The sequence below is a fragment of the Emys orbicularis genome, chromosome 4, assembly GCF_028017835.1.
Source record: "Emys orbicularis isolate rEmyOrb1 chromosome 4, rEmyOrb1.hap1, whole genome shotgun sequence".
NCBI lineage: Eukaryota > Metazoa > Chordata > Testudines > Emydidae > Emys > Emys orbicularis.
The window spans coordinates 34,992,724-35,012,325 of NC_088686.1; the positions used below are offsets into that span (position 1 = coordinate 34,992,724).

General features: G+C 41.7%; 1 protein-coding gene across 1 annotated transcript in view; it reads left to right on the forward strand.

The window, feature by feature from the left end:
• The window catches only part of PTPN21 (protein tyrosine phosphatase non-receptor type 21), a 51,996-nt gene that overhangs the window by 22,686 nt on the left and 9,708 nt on the right, over window positions 1–19,602 (forward strand). Inside the window, exons 4-12 of the mRNA XM_065403679.1 lie at window positions 4,050–4,117; window positions 4,642–4,712; window positions 6,868–6,955; window positions 7,323–7,411; window positions 8,830–8,917; window positions 9,936–10,015; window positions 12,231–12,291; window positions 12,866–12,950; window positions 15,707–17,175. Coding sequence (XP_065259751.1) covers window positions 4,050–4,117; window positions 4,642–4,712; window positions 6,868–6,955; window positions 7,323–7,411; window positions 8,830–8,917; window positions 9,936–10,015; window positions 12,231–12,291; window positions 12,866–12,950; window positions 15,707–17,175 — 2,099 coding nt within the window. The remainder of the gene's footprint in view (window positions 1–4,049; window positions 4,118–4,641; window positions 4,713–6,867; window positions 6,956–7,322; window positions 7,412–8,829; window positions 8,918–9,935; window positions 10,016–12,230; window positions 12,292–12,865; window positions 12,951–15,706; window positions 17,176–19,602) is intronic.

A 19,602-nucleotide genomic window follows, 5' to 3' on the forward strand; every position in this document is an offset into this window, starting at 1 on the left:
TATAGCTTCTCTGATATTTATAGAAATGTAGGACTGGAAGGAACCTTGAGAGGTTATCTAGTCCATCTTCCTGCCCCAAGTTAGGACCAAATATACCTAAACCATCCCTGACAGGTATTTGTCTAACCTGTTCTTTAAAGCCTCCAATGACAGGAATTCCACAACCTCCTTTGGAAGCCTGTTCAGAGCTTAACTATCTTGATAGTTAGTTAGTTTTTCCTAATATCTAACCTAAATCTCCCTTGCTGCAGATTAAGCCAATTACTTCTTGTCCTACCTTCAGTGCACAAAAGAACAATTGATCTGTATAACAGCCCTTAAAAAACATATTTGAAGACTTTTATCAGAGCCCCTCCCAGTCTCCTTTTCTCAAGACTAAACATGCCAGTTTTCTGAACCTTCCCTCATAGGTCAGATTTTCTAAGCCCTTTATCATTTTTGTTGTTTTTTTTCTGGACTCTCAGATTTGTCCACATCTTCCCTAAAGTGTGGTGCCCAGATCTGGACATGGTGCTCCAACTAAGGCCTCACCAGTGCCTAGTAGAGCAGACCGTTACATCTGAAACTCCTGTAAATACACCCCAGAATGATTTTGGTGGTTTTTTTGCATCTGCATCACACTGTTGACTCCTATTCAATTTGTGATCCACTATTAGCCCCAGATCCTTTTCAGCAGTACTACTGCATAGGCAGTTATTCCCCATTTTGTAGTTGTGCATTTGATTTTTCCTTTCTAGATGAAGTGATTTAAACTTGTCTTTATTGGATTTCATCTTGTTGATTTCAGACCAGTTCTCCAATTTGTCAAGGTCATTTTGAATTCTAATCCTGTCCTCCAAAGTGCTAGCAATCCCTCCCATCTTCAGATTGCTAAACATATTCCCCACTCCATTCTCCAAATCCTTGATGAAAATATTGAATAGCATTAGACCCAGAACAGACCGCTGCTGGACCACACTAAATACATCTCCCCAGTTTGATAGTGAACCATTGGTAACTACTTTTTGAGTATGGTCTTTCAAGCAGTGTAGCACCTACCATATAGTAATTTAATCTAGAACACATTTCCCTAGTTTGCTCATGAGACTGTCACTTGCGACTATTTTAAAAGCTTTACTAAAACCAAGATACGTCACATCTACAGCTTCCCCCTATCCATTAGGCCAGTAACCCAGACAGAGAAGGAAATTAGGTTTGTTTGGCACGATTTGTTGTTGACAAATGCATGTTGGCTGTTACTTGTAGCCCTGTTATCTTCTAGGTGTTTACAAATTGATTGTTGATTAATTTGTTCCAGTAAAGTATCTTTCCAGGTGTCAAAGTTAGGAGACGGTCTATAATTCTCTGGGTGTCCTCTTTGTTCTCCTTTTTAAAGATAGGTACTATGTTTGCCCTTCTTCAGCCCTCTGGGAGCTTTCCTGTCCTCCATAAGTTCTCAAAGATAATCACTAACAGTTCTGAGATTGCTTCAGCTGGTTCCTTACCAGGCCCTGCTGACTTGAATACATGTATCTTATATAAATATTCTTTGACCTGTGCTTTCCCCATTTTGTCTTGTGTTCCTTCCCCCTTGTTAATATTAATTGTGTGAAGTATCTGATCACAACCTACCTTTTTAGTGAAGATAGAAGCAAAATACATTAAACACCTTGGCCTTCTTGATGTCTTCTGTATTTAGCCCACTTTATTTCTCCTGTTCAACAGCTGGGGCCAGATATAGAGGCAGGTTCTCTGTCCCTGTGTGATTCCTTTGGGCTGATTGGGTGACCAAAAGAGAACCAAAACCTCCCCTAAGTCCCTGCTGTGAATACTCCCAGTATGGGGAAGCCTCCAGCAGGTGCACAACATGCAGAACTGGCTTCTAGGCCTCACTCCCCACGTCTCCCAGCACAGGGATCATTTTAGGGTGTGGAGGGGATGTGTCCAGTGTGTTACAACAATCCCTATCTTGTGTACAGTCTCTGTGGGACCATACCCAGTGGAGCAAGTCAGAACAGCCCTTAGTCTGTTCTAATCTGCACCAGAACTGGGACTGCCGTAGAGAATCAGGGAGCTGTGATCATCTCCCTGACAGATACCTTCCTCCCTACCTCCCATTCTTCTGCACCCAGTGGAAGTTGTGTTGGTTTGGATGTTGACAGCCAGCATCCTCAGTAAAAGAAGCCTTAAGCCAGGACCAGGCCTACTTGAATCCTGGGGAGGGGAGGGAAAATCCAAGGGCCAGAATACAACTGGGTGCAGGGACAACAAATGAAAAGAGAGGAACAGGAGTGGAGTTCCTAAAGTATTAAGATCAAAAGGATTAGTGATTGAACTGTGTCACATGACCAGTCAGAAGAGGAACACAGACCAAGTAGGCTATCTTAGGAGAAAAAGGAAGAAAGAAAGTCTCACCACCACAGAATACCCCCCGCCCTCCTGGTGTGATATGGCATTTCAGCAACTCTGCCTTGCTCTCCTCTTCGCTATGTCATTGAACTGGTACGATGGTTAGAACCCTGAAAATCTGCAGATAACAGCTTCATATCCACAGGTATCTGCATCCATGGATACGGATCTTTGTTTACCATCTCTGGATTACAGATTTGATGCAGATCCAAATTTTTATCTGTGCCGGGCTCTCTATTATGCAAGGGGTCTCAATCAGCAGGGTTGCGATTTCAGGGGGTCTGCCCGTAGGGCTGAAGCCCGGAGCCCCACAGGGCCCTGGACCCCTTGAAACCAGCTCACAGCTTCCCAGGGGGCCACAGATGCCCAGTTGAGAAGTGCTGCTCTAGAGTGTGCTAGTGCAAATGCAGATCCTTATATAAGGTGGAGTGCAGATCTTAGGTCAGATACAATTTAATTACCATGGATATGAATCCAAATTTTTGTATCCATGCAGGGCTCTAATGATGGTGACTTGGCCTCTATCCAGGTCTCCCTATAGTTCCACCCCTTCCAGGGTATCAAGGCCCCAAACAAATAATGTCCAACAACATAGTGGTAACACAACATCTTCTGTCCTTCCTGAGCTCGTCTTCAGCCTTGCAGGGGTTTCCCCTGGAAACCCTCAGCAAAACTCAGAAACCAGACAAAAATACAAACTAGAGCAACTTCTGCCTGCCCAGGTTTCAGCTTTTAGAGCATCTTAGGTTCTCCCAGTTCTCCTCTCTCCTACAGAGCACCAACCCACCGGGCTGCCTCGCTAGAAACTTGCCACTTTTTCAAGCCCCCTGCCCCGGCGTTCACTCCCACTCTTGTAGCTTCCCCACAATTCTCCCTCCACTGAGCTTCTGTCTGACCCTTCGCACAGGGCAGGAACTCCAGATCTCCACTCTCCTGGGTCTCCTTCTCCCAGCTGAGCTCCTCAGTGAGCCTGACGCACCCTCTAGGTATAACAAGTTGGTGCTAATTCAAGCTCTGAGGTCATGTCTATAGTACAAAATTAAGTCGAGCTAACTTACATTGGCATACAACCACTGCAGAAATTACATTTCTTGTAAAAGTGTGTCTACACTTTGTTCCTTGTGTCCTTGTGAATGTCTTCATCAGGAATGCTTGTGTCGATTGTACTGTCAGTGTGGGGCATTGTGGTAAGGCTCCTGACCGCCAGTAACTGTCGACATAAGCAACGCAGTGTCAACATTGACACTGCGTTGACCGAACTACATCGACCCCTTGACTCTATGCTGTTCGCGGAGGTGGAGTTATTAAGTTGGCTTAGCCGGGCAGTTACTTTGACAGAAATGAAATCTAAGTGTAGACACTTTCATAATTAGGTCAACATAAGATGCCTTGTGTTACCTAACTCTGAGGTATACACTAGGCCTCTATCTCTATTTAGCCCCTTTTTGGTCAGTATGGGGTTTATACACTCATCACAACATGATTTGCTTAACTGTTACACTTTGCAAAGTTTACTGACTATTGTACAGTGTCATCCGCTACTTTCAAATAGAGTTCATTATTGCGGAGCTATACTGTACAGAGAGCGCATCCTTCACACTGAACTAAATCCTTTTATCATCACAAGTACTTGAATCCTACCTGTTCTTTCATTTCCTTAGCTGACTTTGGAGACTACGATCAGTATGAATCTCAGGAATTTCTACAAAGATTTGCCTTGTTTCCTGTGGTAAGTACTTTCTTCAGCTGCTTTTCTGACAGTATTGAAAGAAAACAAATGGTTTGGAGACCCCTTACGAAGTGAGCAAACACGGTATTGACAAATAGCAGTGCTTGATCAGAGAGAGATTTCAACAAAGGGATACATGCTTATATAAAGGCTGAGAACCACTACTTCTCTCTCTCGTTTACTGCTCCCAAACCAATCAAAGCATGAATTATTGAGGTTCTGCAAGTAGATCTGATTAAAGTTTTTATCAGGTAATTGAATTACACATAATGCTTTAAATTGCACAATAGATCCCAGTTTTCCAGGACATTGCAATGTTTAAAGATGTTTGTATATTATAGTGAAGATAAATGGTGGGGGGGGAAACAAAGTGTGTTGTTTTAGGTTTTTGCAGTAATCTGTTCACAGCCTACTAACCACAGGCTCAGTTGGAAGTCAGGTTCCTACTGAGTGAAGGAACTAATTATTTTATCCTTTAGAATTCCTTCTACTAGCTCTTTAACTAAATTCTGCTTTATGTTAAGGATTGGTTACAAGAGGAAAAAGTCCTGGAGGAAGCAACACAGAAAGTGGCCCTGCTGCATCAAAAGTACAGGTAAGATTTCCTAAATGCAGAAATTGTGGAGCACTTCAGATCTAAGGGCTTGTCTATACTACAAAATTAAGTCGACTTAAGTTAGGTCGACCTACAGCCATCACAATAATTTAAATCGGTTCTGTGTGTCCATACAGTATGCACCTTCTGTCAGTGGTGTGCATCCTCACCAGAAGCACTTGCACCAACTCAAGTGGGGCACTGTAGGGCACTGACACAGCTGGAGCCCCACCGTCCCTGGGCTGACAGCTGGAGCGCTGTATTTTGTCCAGTTCTGGGTGCTGCATTTCAGGAAAGATGTGGACAAATTGGAGAAAGTCCGGAGAAGAGCAACAAAAGTGATTAAAGGTCTAGAAAACATGACCTATGAGGGAAGATTGAAAAAACTGGGTTTGTGTAGTCTGGAGAAGAGAAGACTGATGGGGGGACATAACAGTTTTCAAGTACATAAAAGGTTGTTACAAGGAAGAGGGAGAAAAATTGTTCTCGTTAACTTCTGAGGATAGGAAAAGACGAAATGGGCTTAAATTGCAGCAAGGGCAAATTAGGTTGGACATTAGGAAAAACTCCTAACCTTCAGGGTAGTTAAGCACTGGAATAAATTGCCTAGGGAGGTTGTGGAATCTCCATCATGGGAGATTTTTAAGAGGGGGTTAAACAAACACCTGTCAGGGATGGTCTAGATAATATTTAGTCCTGCCTTGAGTGTAGGGGACTGGACTAGAAGACCTTTCGAGGTTCCTTCCAGTTCTATGATTCTGTGGTATAGGTGATGTTGGATATTTAGGTAGTGCGATATAGAGCTTCTCACCCATATGTTGCTGGTTCAAGTCATCCTGGCTCAATAGTGACTGAAAGTTGTTATTGTATGATGCTGTCTCACTCCTATATCTAGAGTACAGGTCTCCAAATCACTAAAACTATAAGTGCAACTAACTGGGAATGAATAATTAGGAACAGCTACTGCTCTCCTGCCAGAGGTGTTTCCTCCCGGTCAGAGTTGAGGCAGAGCTGGGGATGAGTAGTGTGGGGAAAATTGCATTTCTCCTGTCTGTGCCGTGAATTTCAAGCTTCTGTGGATATTTATATCCAGGGTAAAGCCAGGACATTTGAAATAGCAAATGCACATCATAATAATGCTGCTTATCAGGGCAAAAATAAATATTGTGGCTTCATTGTTATAATGTTTATAAAGTCCTTTAACTTAATCTCTCATTTTAGTGTAATGGAAATTGTGACCACAATTATTATTGTTTGTTAAGAACTAACAGTATGCTCAGAGCTGTACCAATCTAAAGGTAACCTCTGTTTCAAGGTGTTTACAGTCTAAGTCACAGAGATAAGACACGGTGCACTGGGAGACCCAGAGGAGGGTGTCAGATGAGATTCCTTGTTTGTTTTCCTGATCTCGCTCTTTTTCCTCTAGTTAGTATAATGTTGAGCTGAAGATGGAGTTTGATGTGGCTCAGTGTTGTGGGTTTGTCTTAAGCAGCATGGAAGCAGTGAGTCTTTGGGAGGAATTGGAATGAGGAGAGGGGTGAGGATTGACCTATCAGGATTGGGGGCTTGTTCTGTGCATAATGTGCAGCATAGAAAGAGGAATGTAGATGGGAGTGGGAGAAGAAAGTGCAGGAGCTGAGGTTGATGTCACTGTAGGAGAAAAGAGGAATGAGAAGGGATATAAGAAGAAATTAATGTGTCTTTTTTTGTACTGTACAGTGCTAAGCATTCTGTTTGTGCTAAAGAAATAAATAATCTGAGATGCAGGCTGGAGTGGAATTATGCAGGGCCCTGAATGGAAATACTAGACATTCAGTTTTGACACGGTGGGTGATGGGGAACCAGGGGAGGGATTTGAAGAGGGATGTGACATAGTCTCAATAGACATAGCAGACGAATTGGCGAGAAGCGATATGGAAATCAGGGAAGCTAGAGAGGAAGAGGTTACAGGAGTCCAAGTGGCAGGACCTGGGCAAGTGTTTTAGCCACTTGGACAGACAAGAAGCAGCAAGATTTCGCGATAGCCTGGATATCTTATTAAGTGCTTTTCGAGCTTTGAGAGCATGCTTCAGAGTAATACAAGTAGGAGTCCCCCACTGGTACAATTTTAGAAGCTGATCACTAGATTAAAAGTTACTGTTGTGTTTATTTGTAGAGGCCTTACACCTCCTGATGCAGAAATGTTATATATGCAAGAGGTAGAGAGAATGGAAGGCTATGGTGAAGAGAGCTACCCTGCAAAGGTAAGGATGGCTTTGACACTTGACGTGACTTAACAAGTGCAACCATCTTCATATCTTTCTTCCATTTTAAAGAAAAAACAAGAAAATCCAATGTATAAGAAACCCCTGGGCCCAATACCCCATCTCTTAGTCACCTGAGTTGTCCCAGTCACTTCACTGGGATTACTCTGGTGCATAAGGGCTGCTGTATCGAGTCCTGTGTTAGTGCTGCATGATGAGGAGAGGTCATGATCTCAAACTAAAGATTAAGATTTGCATTGCCTATGTAAGAACCCTTCTGTGACCTCACTGAAGTGAATAGTTGCTGCTGCTGTAACTTTGGCTTATAAAGAGTTTCTTTCTTGTGATTTCTGTTTACTACTTCCAGGACAGCCAGGGAAGTGACCTATTTATTGGGGCATGTCTTGATGGTATTTTTGTGAAACACAAAAATGGCCGGCCTCCTGTTATATTTCGGTGAGTATTGTCCCCTGTCAGAATAATGCTGATAAGTATTTTGCAAATTAACATTTTATGTGCAGTCCCCAGTTGCTTTCATGGCATCTTGGATGAATACAGATCTTACTCATTAGCACAGTTCCAAACATGGGCCCAGTCTTGCAGTCCTTGTGCATACATACTGTAGTCAATGGGAGTTTTACCTATATAATTGCTGCAGGATTAGTTCATTTAGATCTATGTTATATATGTGTTTCACCTACAGTTATGTATATTCCTCTGTGCAAATGCATGTGACTCTCTAAAGGCAGCATCATTTTGCCAGATACAGGCACATACTTTTACGATTGCACATCCCCAAGTAATTGATGTGCATGTTTGTTTGTTTGGTTGGTTTTTTTGGTATGTTGAGGGGCTGTGTGGTGTTCTATATATGGAAATATGAAGAGGAGAGTTGCATTACTATTCTGTTACTATTCTGAAGTGATAGATCGTTTGCTGTTTGCAATTAGGCTGTCACTGGTAGTGAAGCATGCAGTCTTCCTGGGCATTCTCATAGTTAAACATTTTAAAAATGTTTTTCCATACTAGGCATGGCCTTGAGATCCATGTATCCAGGGCCCAATTCCAATAGGCCAGATTTCACCTTTGGATGCAAGCACACGAGTCCCACTGCCTTCAATAAGAGCTGCACATGTGCATCCATGGGCAGAATTTGGCCTACCAAATGAATGTCGTGTAGCGACACATGTGGAAGGCTACTTTCAAGGACATTTGTGACTTATAGTTACCATTGTAGCCAGGTAAACATTGTTCTCAGTGGATTTTATCTGATCAAATCGAGTTTGTGACTGACTGAGGACCAAATATTGGAACCTCTCTGCAACCCCAGAGTAAGTGGGCCATGCACAGTGACTCTCTACGGGCCCCAAGGTCTGCTCACCCTTGCCTGTCTTCTCATTCATTTTAACCAGGTCTTAATCGCTCTGAGCATTCTTGGTTACTGGACACAGCTTTTCTTTTACAATGAGTGATTAACTTTCAAGCAGTCAGGACATGCTAATGGCTAGTTTCTTGTCTTAAATGCATAAAAAAAAAGTTTAATAAGTTGAAAGACAGCAAAGTTGAGCAGGAATAGCAAAGTATTATCCATTATAAATAATACCACTCACACTTGTACATCCTCCAAAGAACTACAGTTACGTCCCCATTTTCCTTTTAACAATAATTTAATGGGTGTGAAGTTATAGTCTGCTTCTTTAATCACTATTGCAGAGTTTGCTACACATGAGTCAGATGCGGGGCGGAGGAGAAGGGGGAGTTATTGCTCAGTTAGTCCTCATCCCCCCACAAAGATAGGTTTTGTTTTTCATTTATATTTTCTGTATGCTGAAAATCCAGAGCTTACTTGTCATGTCTTCTCCCTATATCCTTAGATGGCATGACATTGCCAATATGTCCCACAACAAGTCCTTTTTTGCATTAGAACTGGCAAATAAAGAAGAGACAATCCAGTTCCAAACTGTAAGTGAGTGAGTTTTTATTTCTCTCAGTCTAAAGCTATACAAGTAAACCACAAAATAAGACAATCCCTCAAACTATTTTTGTCCAAAATGTTATATTTTTTTTCAACTTTGTAGTTATGTGGAGGTTTTTTAGTTGCTGTTACAATTTTTAAAAAGTTTTAATTATAAGGGTGGCACAAATATAACATTTTAAATTCTATGGCTGCTTCAGCAGTTTTTATACAAAAGTAAAAGGCATTAAGAAATCTTATCTTTCGTAAGTACACCAAAAGTGCTGAGCACTCTGGTCTAAACCAGCAAAGCATTTAAGCATGTGTTTAAATAAGACTTTGAAGTCAATGGGACTATTCACATGCTTAAAGATAAGTACATGTTTAAGTGCTTTTGCTGGGTCAGGGCCAGAGTGCTCAGCGCCTTGCAGAATTGAGCCTTTAAAGCATTTGTCTATTCCCTTCTTCAAGGATATAATTTTTGTAATAGTCTTAAAGTGTGATATGCACAGTATATATGGTTATTCAGTGTTCTGAGTCATAAGATTGTCTTCAACAGAAGGCTGCTATTTTCAACTTTTTTTTAATCTAGTGGAGTGTTCATGCTTGAGCAGCTGGATTAGTCCTGCAAATTACATGGTTCCTAAGAAACTTTGATATAGAAACTGCTACATCAAAATGAAGTGGGCAGGGCTGGCTCCAGCATTTCTGCCGCCACAAGCAAAAAAAAAAAAAAAAAAAAAAAAGCCACGATCGGCGGCGGCAGTTCAGCGGCAGGTCCTTCGCTCCTAGAGGGAGTGAGGGACCTGCCGCCCCCGAATTGCCACAGGTGCCGCCCCTCTCCCTTGGCTGCCCCAAGCACCTGCTTGTTAAGCTGGTGCCTGGAGCTGGCCCTGGAAGTGGGTCAAATCTTGTTCCAAGGTAAGTCAGTGGTAAAACTTTCACTGACTTCCATGGGACCAAGAGTTGGGCCTGTATATTTTAACCTGTATATTTTGTTGTATATCTATATATTTTGTTTGACAGGAGGACATGGAAACCGCAAAATATGTGTGGAGGATGTGTGTAGCCAGACACAAATTTTACAGACTAAATAAATGTAGCCTGTAAGTATAATAGGTTTTTTTTTTGGGGGGGGGGGGGGGGGGGGAGGGGGGGGTCTGGAAGGGGGAAGGTCTCTGTTCCTATAATGAACTAAAATGTTATATAATGTCTGTAATTTACCATTTGTTTAGAATATACTAAGTAGTGACCTTGTTTACTCCTGATGCTTTCAACCACTTCTTTATCCCCAATATGGAAAGGATTTATCTTAATTGGTTGCAGCCTTGTAATAGAGGACGATATTTTTATAACCTGGAGTCACAGCTGAGAACGTCGTCCTCTTCTTCTAATAACTCAATTTCAAGGCTGTAAATGCATCTACTTGCGCCATTAATGTCAAGGTGTTTGTGAAACACTGAAATCTATGGGACTCTGACTGTGCTTTTGACTGAACTTGTAATAGGACACTGAAGTTATTTTAAAGGAGCGGGGGAGTGAATGTAGTGTTCTTGGAAGATGCTGGATTGGCAGTCTTACAGTATGCGGTCCTTTTGATATCCGCAGAATCCTCATAGCTCAGTAAGCACCAGAGCAGAACAAATTAAATACAAGTGAAAAGATTAAATTTAATGGGCCAGTCTCCACACTGCAAATCAAGGGCCTGATTCTGATTTTTTTCACCTTTTTTACTTCAGTCAAGTTATTCTTGATTTACATTAGTGCGAGACAGAGAATCGGGCCCAGTGAGTCAGAATAAGCATGATTTCCATTTAATTTAACTTATTTTATTTTACATAGTCCAGCAATAAATGACTTGTTGAGGTCTGATTCAGAGCCTATTGAAGTTGAAGGAAAGATGGTGGGAAATATCCACATCACAAAAAATCACCACAACAGGCACTAATATTAATTACACCCTTGTTGACACTCTCTCAAAAATAGTTGAAGGATTGACTTGGAATAGAGACCAAACTGGCCGCTCATCCCTCATGGTGGCTGCCTTCTTGTCAGGGATGAAGCATATTGATGGAGGTGGTGTATATATCAGAAGCATGTGTAGCTGCTGTCCGAACTATATCAGTTTTCTGGTTACATTATGAACGTCAGTCTCTGGGTTGTCAATTCTGCACCCTTTACAATAGCTCAATTAAAAAAATAAAAATGCCCACGACCAGTAGTTCTTAATCTTTCCTTACTGGGATCCTCATGTCAACAAGCTGGGAAATCCTCCTGTTTAGCAAAAGGGAGGGGCAAAGTAGTGCTGACACCCAGGCTAAGAACCTCTGTCCCCGACTCATCTAAGTTCAGTTAAAATGTCTTCTCTGCTGGTAACAAGTGCCTTTCTTTTCAATGTGCTAGTTGACTGTGTCCATTTTGTCTGCACGTACCTTGTCTTTAGAGACTCCCCAGACTCTCCACCTGTGGAAGGCTCTCAGAAACCTTTCCTCATTCTTTCCTTTCCACGCTTTCCAATTCTTTCTCGTCCTTCTCTTCCCAAAGGGTGAGCTGGAGAATAATCTTTCTTTCTGAAATTTTGCATGTCCTGTATTTGTATTGCTCTCGTGTCTTTGGGCCCTTCTCTTACTGCACACTGACGGGTACAGAAACAGTATAGGGTGGGGAAAATGGGCATTGCTGACCAGTCCAACATGCAGTGATTTGGCAAACTACAAAACATTGTTTATGATAGCTACAGTGTTTGCCATATCTAAAATTTGGATTGGCTAGGGACCCAGAATGAGCATTCGGCTGTTGTTTATTTCTTATTATAGCCTAGTAAGTATTGAGGACCCTTTACAGACTATTATAAAGGCAGATCCAGGCCAGGGAGCCTACAGGTTACCACTTGGGTGAGACTCTATCAGGGGTTGAAATTTGGTGTGAGAGCATGGAAATCCCACCTTCCTCCCAGCCCACTGCATATGTGAAATTCAGGTCATCCTCCATTTCACTCACTGCTGGGGAAGCCTGGTGTGCAATCCTTCTCCTGCTAGGGTGCTGTACATGGGGAGAGGAGGCAGTGAGATAAACAAGGTGTTTGTCTTTCTCCCTCCCCATCCTGTTTCTGTGTTTCTTCTCATTCTAGCAACAGCGGTGATTTGTGCACATGCTGCACATAGCTCTTCCCTTTGGGACTGGCGGGAGGACTGTGCAACGTAGGGCCTGATTCTGTGAAGTGCTGAGTGCCCTAAAATGCGGTGGTGAGCACTTTACAGGATTGGGCCTAAGTTGACAATGTTGTAAAACTCTTTGCTCATCATATGACTTGCTTTGTAGACAAACCCAGGCTGTTACAGTGAATCCAGTTAGAAGGAGGTCCTCTTCCAGGATGTCTCTGGTAAGGTTTCCAAATAGCTTCACATTTGAGCCACTTCTTGTTTCTTGTTTTTTGCTAACTAGAATGCGGATTCCCCATGAGGGGAGAAATGGTGTGACTACATTCATAGTCAGTAAGATTAGAGAAGGATACTTTTCTTAGGAATATGCCAAACTTCTGAGATTTGAATTTTTATAGTTTTCCATTAGACTTGAGTCAAATATTTTTTCCTTTTAATGAAATAAGCTGAAACGATGAAAAATAAGGTGGGATCAATAAATTAAGAAACTTATTGGCTTGTCAGAAAACCAGGATGTAACTTCTTAATAACTGATCTAAAAAATAGTTTTTGTTTTAGGTATTTTAGATGCATCTGTTTTCAATTTAAGATTCCCCTACATCTAGAGAAAATCCTAGATGTCTGTTTGTAGGCACTACATTGGTTGGCTTTTACTCTTCACTTGCCCTGAAAACTGATGCTTTGTGTTACACACTGACTGAATTTGCTTTTAGCATAGCCCCTTGTACAATCTTCTTCAAGACTCTTTAAAAGTCATGTAGTATTTAACTACTTTTCAAATATCTTCTTTCTTAGCCCAAGCCACAGCCTTACATGATGCAACCACCACCTCCTCTACATTACAATGGACACTACACGGAACCATATACATCGTCCCAAGGTAAATTATGATGTGGTCACAATGTTTAACTCTCAAGTAAATTCTAAATACAGTGGGAACCAGTAAACACTCAGACCACTTGATATCACATTTTACCACATTACATCACATTATATTTCAACTCACTTTAAGGCCCCATGGCACTGCTAGAGCTGTGCAAAGAGGCCATAGTGTGAATGTGAGTCAGGACCACATTATTTCTCTTGCTGCAGTACTTGTTTCTATTCTAAGTATAGAGTGATAGAGGGGTGTGGCAGGGAGCTAGGATGGCGAACACTGAGTTATTGACCGTGCACATTGTAATTACAGACCACAGTCCCTCTTGAATGAGCTTAAATTGGCTATGGTTACTATGGCTATATATACACCTCAGAAGGTAAGTTAATGAGCAGGCCTCAGGAGCTCCTTCTTATCCCTCTAGACCTTAAGGATATCAGAGCTCCATAAATTATCAATGGACTTTGTACCCTCTTTCCCCTGACTGCTCCAAGAACCCAGCCCTGCCCCTGGACAGCAATAGAGCGAGTGGGACTTCTTAGGACCATGTGGGACAGGTGCTCAAGGAAGAGAGGGACCTCTTGTCTGTAGTAGTAGGTATAGAAATCGTTGGGATAGGCTGGGGGTGCAAACTTTGAGAGAGCCCAGGGGATTGTAGCTGGTTTGATAAGAAATTTTTAAACACTGGTTTTCTAAAAGTAAAATAGTTAAATTATTCAGAACTCTCAAGTGGTGCACATAGCTAGTCTATGTAATATGCAATGGATTTACCAGTACCCTCATTTTCCTTCTCCCTTATTGTTACCCTCATTTCGTGTTTAATTAGACTAAGTTCTCGGAGGCAAGGACTGTGTTTAATTATCCACTGCGGTCAGGCCTTTGAGTGTTACGGTAGTACAAATATAAATATAAATAATATTGGTAATACCGAGTCTCTGACAGCTTTGGGAACTAATACCTGTAATCTCCATAGCAGAACGGAGTTGAATTGTTTCCAGTACCACAGTAAAGAATACCAGGTTTGTAATGAAATCCTGCTATTGAACGCTTATTCTCACGAACAAAGACTCAAAAGCAATTGTCAGCAAAGATGCACAGCAGTTTTTTTTTTTGTGCTGCGTGCACAAAGAGTGCCCAAAGCAGTGACTTCTGTTTTGCATTTTGGGATCAGAGCAAAAGCTCCGCTGCTTTATAAATATTAAATGCATAAAACAATAGATAATTTACTTTAATTTGTATAGTGAAATCTGTAATAAGGACCAACTGTAGTAAGCAGCAACATCCTACCATATTTTAAAATATCCCAAAGTCTCCAGAAAACTTTGATTTGACTAAGATCTACCGTTGCTGGGATGGTCACGTAAGGCAGATTTCTTAGACTGTCTACGCAGAGCTAGTATGGGGCAGCTAGCCTGAGCCACCGCCCAGGCTGTCCCCACCATGCTATATTTTTAGCATGCTATCTCGACCAGATCTAGCAAGTGTATGTCTTTCTGAACTCAAAATCACATCTCCCAGCTGATTATAGACACATCATTAGTATTGATTATTCATTTATATAGTGGGCCTGATTCTTCTGTCACTAAGGCCTTGTCTACATAGGCAAGTTAAACAGGTTTAATTTCTTGTTTTTTGAACTGATATAGTTGAACCAATACAAACTCCCATGTGGACACTCTTTTTTTTATTTCAGTTTGAGTGTCCTATTTTGGTTTAATTTAAATCTATTCCCAGTCGAATTAAGTAAACTGAAAAAAGCCACTCTTTGAAATAAATGTCTCTACACAGGAATTTGCACTCGTTTAGATCAGTCTGAATTCACACCTTAGGTTATTCTAGTACAACTTCCCCCAAGATCTTGCACTGGCGTATCTCAAGTGTAACTCTGTATAATTCACTGGCATAAAACAGGTAAATAAGATATAAAGAAATAAGATCAGAAGCTTCCACTCTGCCTAATTCTCAGTAGCTGCAGTCACTGCAGGACGTTGAGTGGCTTGGTGGATAAGGGAAAGTCCCCTCTGCAGCCACTGTTGATTAATCCAGTTAGTTAGATGACTAGCATGGCTGCCCCTACAGGTATGGTGCACCTCTTCCCCCAGAGCTCACGTGCCATAACTCTGTACTGTGCCTTGTCTCCCCTGGCCTAGAGAGCTGAAAGCCTGATGTTGCGCCTGAGCCTGTTACTGCTTAGTTGGTGGGATTTTTCTAGATTCCTGCTTTTGAATGGTTCTTGTGAGTGAGACACATTTTATTGATCAACCTTGCCTGAATTCTGACTCTGCTGTTACATCACAACCCCACTTGGTCAAAGCAAAAAAAGTTCTGAATGACTTCAAGATAGAAGACAAATTTACATCTGTCATGTTTCACTGCTGAGTCTTGATGCCACACTCATTAACATCATGGTGTCTGAAAACAGATTACATCAGAATTAAATCAGTCTCCAGGTAAAGGACTATATTACAGGGTCCATTCTGTATGTCAGAAAATTGACCAGGTAGCAAGAGGTAAAACACAAATACTATCCCGAGGTAGCAATTGTGTATTGCAGTGTGTTGGGAGCCTTGCAGCACTAAAAATGCAATCCTTGGATGTAAAATGTTGCTTAGCAGCAATATATTGTTAAAGCCAAGATATGGTGGGGAAGGGCTGAGGTTTTGATAATTAATCATTGCTTAAACATGGCTAGTAGAGGAATTTCACTCTTTTTTAATGTTTGGACATAATGGTTGCTAAAAACTTCATTTTTTTTTCAGATAACCTTTTTGTGAACAAGCAGAATGGATACTACTACCACTCTCAGACTAGCTTGGATAGAGCTCCACATGACTACAATGGCAGAATTCGCAATGGGAGTGTCTATAGTGCACACAGCACAAACTCTTTGAATAACCCACAGCACTACTTGCAGCCATCTCCCATGTCCTCTAACCCAAGCATTACTGGAAGCGATGTCCTGAGACCTGATTATGTTCCGTCGCATCGACATAGTGCGCTAATACCACCTTCTTATCGGCCTACGCCAGATTATGAAACTGTAATGAGACAGCTTAACAGAGGAATGATACACACAGATAGGCAGAGTCATTCTATGAGAAATCTTAACATCAGCAATTCATATGCCTACAGTAGGCCTGATGCTCTGGTCTATAGCCAACCTGAAATCCGAGAACATGCTCACTTCACCTCCCCCCAATCTAATCACTATCCTTTTAACCTGAGTTACAGTTTTCATAGCCAGTCTCCCTACCCATACCCTGCTGAACGGCGTCCAGTTGTTGGAGCAGTTAGTGTCCCTGAGCTAACAAATGTGCAGCTTCAGGCTCAGGAGTATCCAGCACCAAACATCATGAAGACCCAGGTCTATCGACCTCCTCCCCCTTACCCATACCCAAGACCTGCAAACAGTACCCCAGACCTTTCCCGACATCTTTACATTAGCAGCAGCAATCCAGATCTCATCACGCGGCGAGTCCACCATTCTGTTCAGACGTTTCAGGAAGACAGCCTGCCTGTTGCACATTCCCTTCAGGAAGTGAGTGAGCCCTTAACATCAGCACGGCATGCTCAGCTACAGAAAAGGAACAGTATTGAAATAGCTGGACTTACCCACAACTTTGAAGGCATAAGAATTAAAGAGCGGACCATGTCAGCTTCTGCTGCAGATGTGACCCTTCCAAGGGTCATGTTGGCAGGATCACAGCCCAGCGTTTTCATAGAGAGAACAAAGCAAGAAGAAAATAAGGAGCAAGAAGAAAGTTTGAACTGTGATCATAAGAAGTCTCTTTCAGATGCCACTATGCTGATTCACAGCAGCGAGGAAGAGGAAGAATTTGAAGAAGAAAACAAAGCTAGTACAACTCTGACTCCTCTCACTGATGATCAAACCCAGCTTTCGCCTATTATGGGTGGTTATCCTCATGAATCCTTACTAAGTTACCCCTACAGTTCTGTTGCTTCACCTCCTGGCCCTTTGCATATCCTTGAGCCTAAGTTACATATTTCGGAGACGGAAAAGAGGATAAAAGATGTGAGCCCAGTACACTTAATGGCTGAAACCCAGGTGCAGAGAAGAGGTGAAGGATTGCTGACTCCGTCTATGTCAGAATCTGACCTTACGACTTCGGGAAGGTACAGAGTGAGAAAGGATTCTCTAAAGAAGAGACCCGTCTCTGATCTTCTGTCAGGGAAGAAGAATATAGTGGAAGGTCTTCCCCCTTTAGGAGTAAGTGGATATTATTTCTCTCTCTTCTCGTGGCTCCTGATAATAGATCTGATACCATTCATTGGTGTTTTTAAAAAAGCTTTTTCAATATCTTTGAAGCATAGCAATTAAATGCAGTAACCTTCCTCTCCATTGCCCTCTCTCTCGCTCTGTTTCCTGCTTTCTCTCCTTATTTGTCTGTCCTTTCTCTCCCCTATTTTGTCTTCCCCCCTCCCCTCAGTCTGTTCAGCCAGTCTTCCTGCCCCCACCCCCTATTCAGACTGGCTCTGAGACCTCCTCAGCCTCATATAACCCATGCATGAGTCATCCAGGGTGGCTTTTAACAGGCCACGGTTCCTAGAGCCCCCTCAATTCACCAGGCAACTGAAGCAGGAGCAGCTACATCCACTCCTCTGGCAGTTTTGTGACCGACATTAGACCCATTCCCGTAATTTGAGCATTGGACTTAACTGAATGTTCACTTGTCTTCTGACACACTTCCCACTCCCTCTCCTCCTAATGTGATGTCACTAAGCACCTCCCTGCTTTGTATTCACTCCTTGGTTTTTTCCTTTTCCAGGCGCTCCCTCCCTTCCTGTCTTACCTTTTAACCATTCTTTCATCCCTAAAAACTTGCCATTCCCCTCCCTCCCACAAACACAAACTGACACTCCTGCCGACAAAACCTCCTACAAGATGTGTGCAGAACCACACAATGTAATTCATGATCTTCTACATCGACCCCTTTGTTTTTAGTCTGTTTAGTTTGCAAGTTCTTAGGGCAGGAACTATAACTCCATGTGTTTGTACAGTGCCTCGCTCATTGTGGGTGCTACTGTAATAAAAACAAAATAATATTTTTTCTTCCTTTTAGCCACTAGCTTTTTTTTCCTGTTTCCCTACTTTTAGTTTGCCTTTTTTTTTTTTTTTTTTTTTAATTGATTGTGCTACATTAACGTCTTCCCCAGGGTCACTACCAGCAGCTGCCAAGTAGCTCTTTATACAGGGAAGAGCAGCAGTGAGAAACTGACTGGCATACTAGTTTTACTGCTTTAGCAGCTGCTACAGCTGACTTTGCAGAAACTAAATACTGTAGGCTTAGTCTATTTATCTAGGCACTTATATAGCCCTCATCATTGTCCCTCCGAATCCAGCTTTCTAGCATGGAGCTGGATGCAGAAAGAGACCTAGTAGAATTGCACAACCTTAGTCAATTTCCTTTAAAGAACTTTATAATTGTATATAATTTCTGTGTCTCTTCCCCCTCTGTTACACTAACATCAAGTAAAACTAATGAGGTTCTTCTGTTGATAGGTTTATATTCAGAGGTAGCTTGAACTCTCACCTTGTGTCATGGGTACAGATCCTCAAAGGTTTTTAGGCACCTAACTCCTAATTATTGCAATGTGACCTTCAAATATCTTTGAGGTTTGGGTCTTGCTCTTTACATGGTATATGTTTTTGAGACATTTGTGAACCTACCCTGCTTTTTCCTTCTACTGTGTTTGTAATTAGTTTGCTTTCACTGAAAGAGAGAGACTCACTTTAGTTTTAAACCGAGATGTTCTTTACTCATTGGAAATGTTCAATAGAATACTGTCTTATTCAGCAAGTAACATTGTTTAGTTATTTTTAAAATATAGCTTGAACAAGGTGGGTGAGGTAATATCTTTTATTGGACCAACTTCTGTGGAGCTTGAAAGCTTGTGTCTTTCACCAACAGAAGTTGGTCCAGTAAAAGATAGTACCTTACCCACTTCATCTCTCTCTCATCCTGAGACCAACATGGCTACAACAACCCTGCAAACAATATAGATAAAACCTAATTCCTTTCAGTACTTAATGCTGAGAATTATATCCTGATAAGACTGATAGAGGCATTCTTTCCATGACGTCTTTTGCTCCCACTGTGGTCCTTTGTTATTGGGTTTCCATTCATTCATTCTTGCACATAGTCCCAGTCTCTTAGCTTTGGCATTTAGCAGTGTTTTTGTTTCTGTTACTGCCTGTTAGCTCTTGGATATATTGATTTTTTTTTTTTACTCTCACACCACATGTGTCCATGTTGTGTTTCAGGTTTTTTCACTGTGATAAATTCTTTAGGTCTATTATTTTTGTTAGCAGCCAAACTTATAAACTGTAGGATTGAGACATTTGCTTTCTCTAGTATATAAGTGTTTAAAAGATCATGGTGGAATGGTTCTTAACACAAAAATCCCCCTGAATTTGTACTAATATTTTCCTCTAACAGTAAGTGATTACTGCAAAATTAAAGATTCAGGCCCTGATTTTCCAAAGGCCCTTAACTGTGCCTCTAAGTCTCTACCACATTTTTGCATCTGAAATTTGTTGTAGGCTCTTTTTTTTTTTTTACTGGTTTGACATTTAAGAACCCTCCCCCCACCCCAGCTGCAGTCTAATGCTTATGCATCTAAGTGCTATAAAATG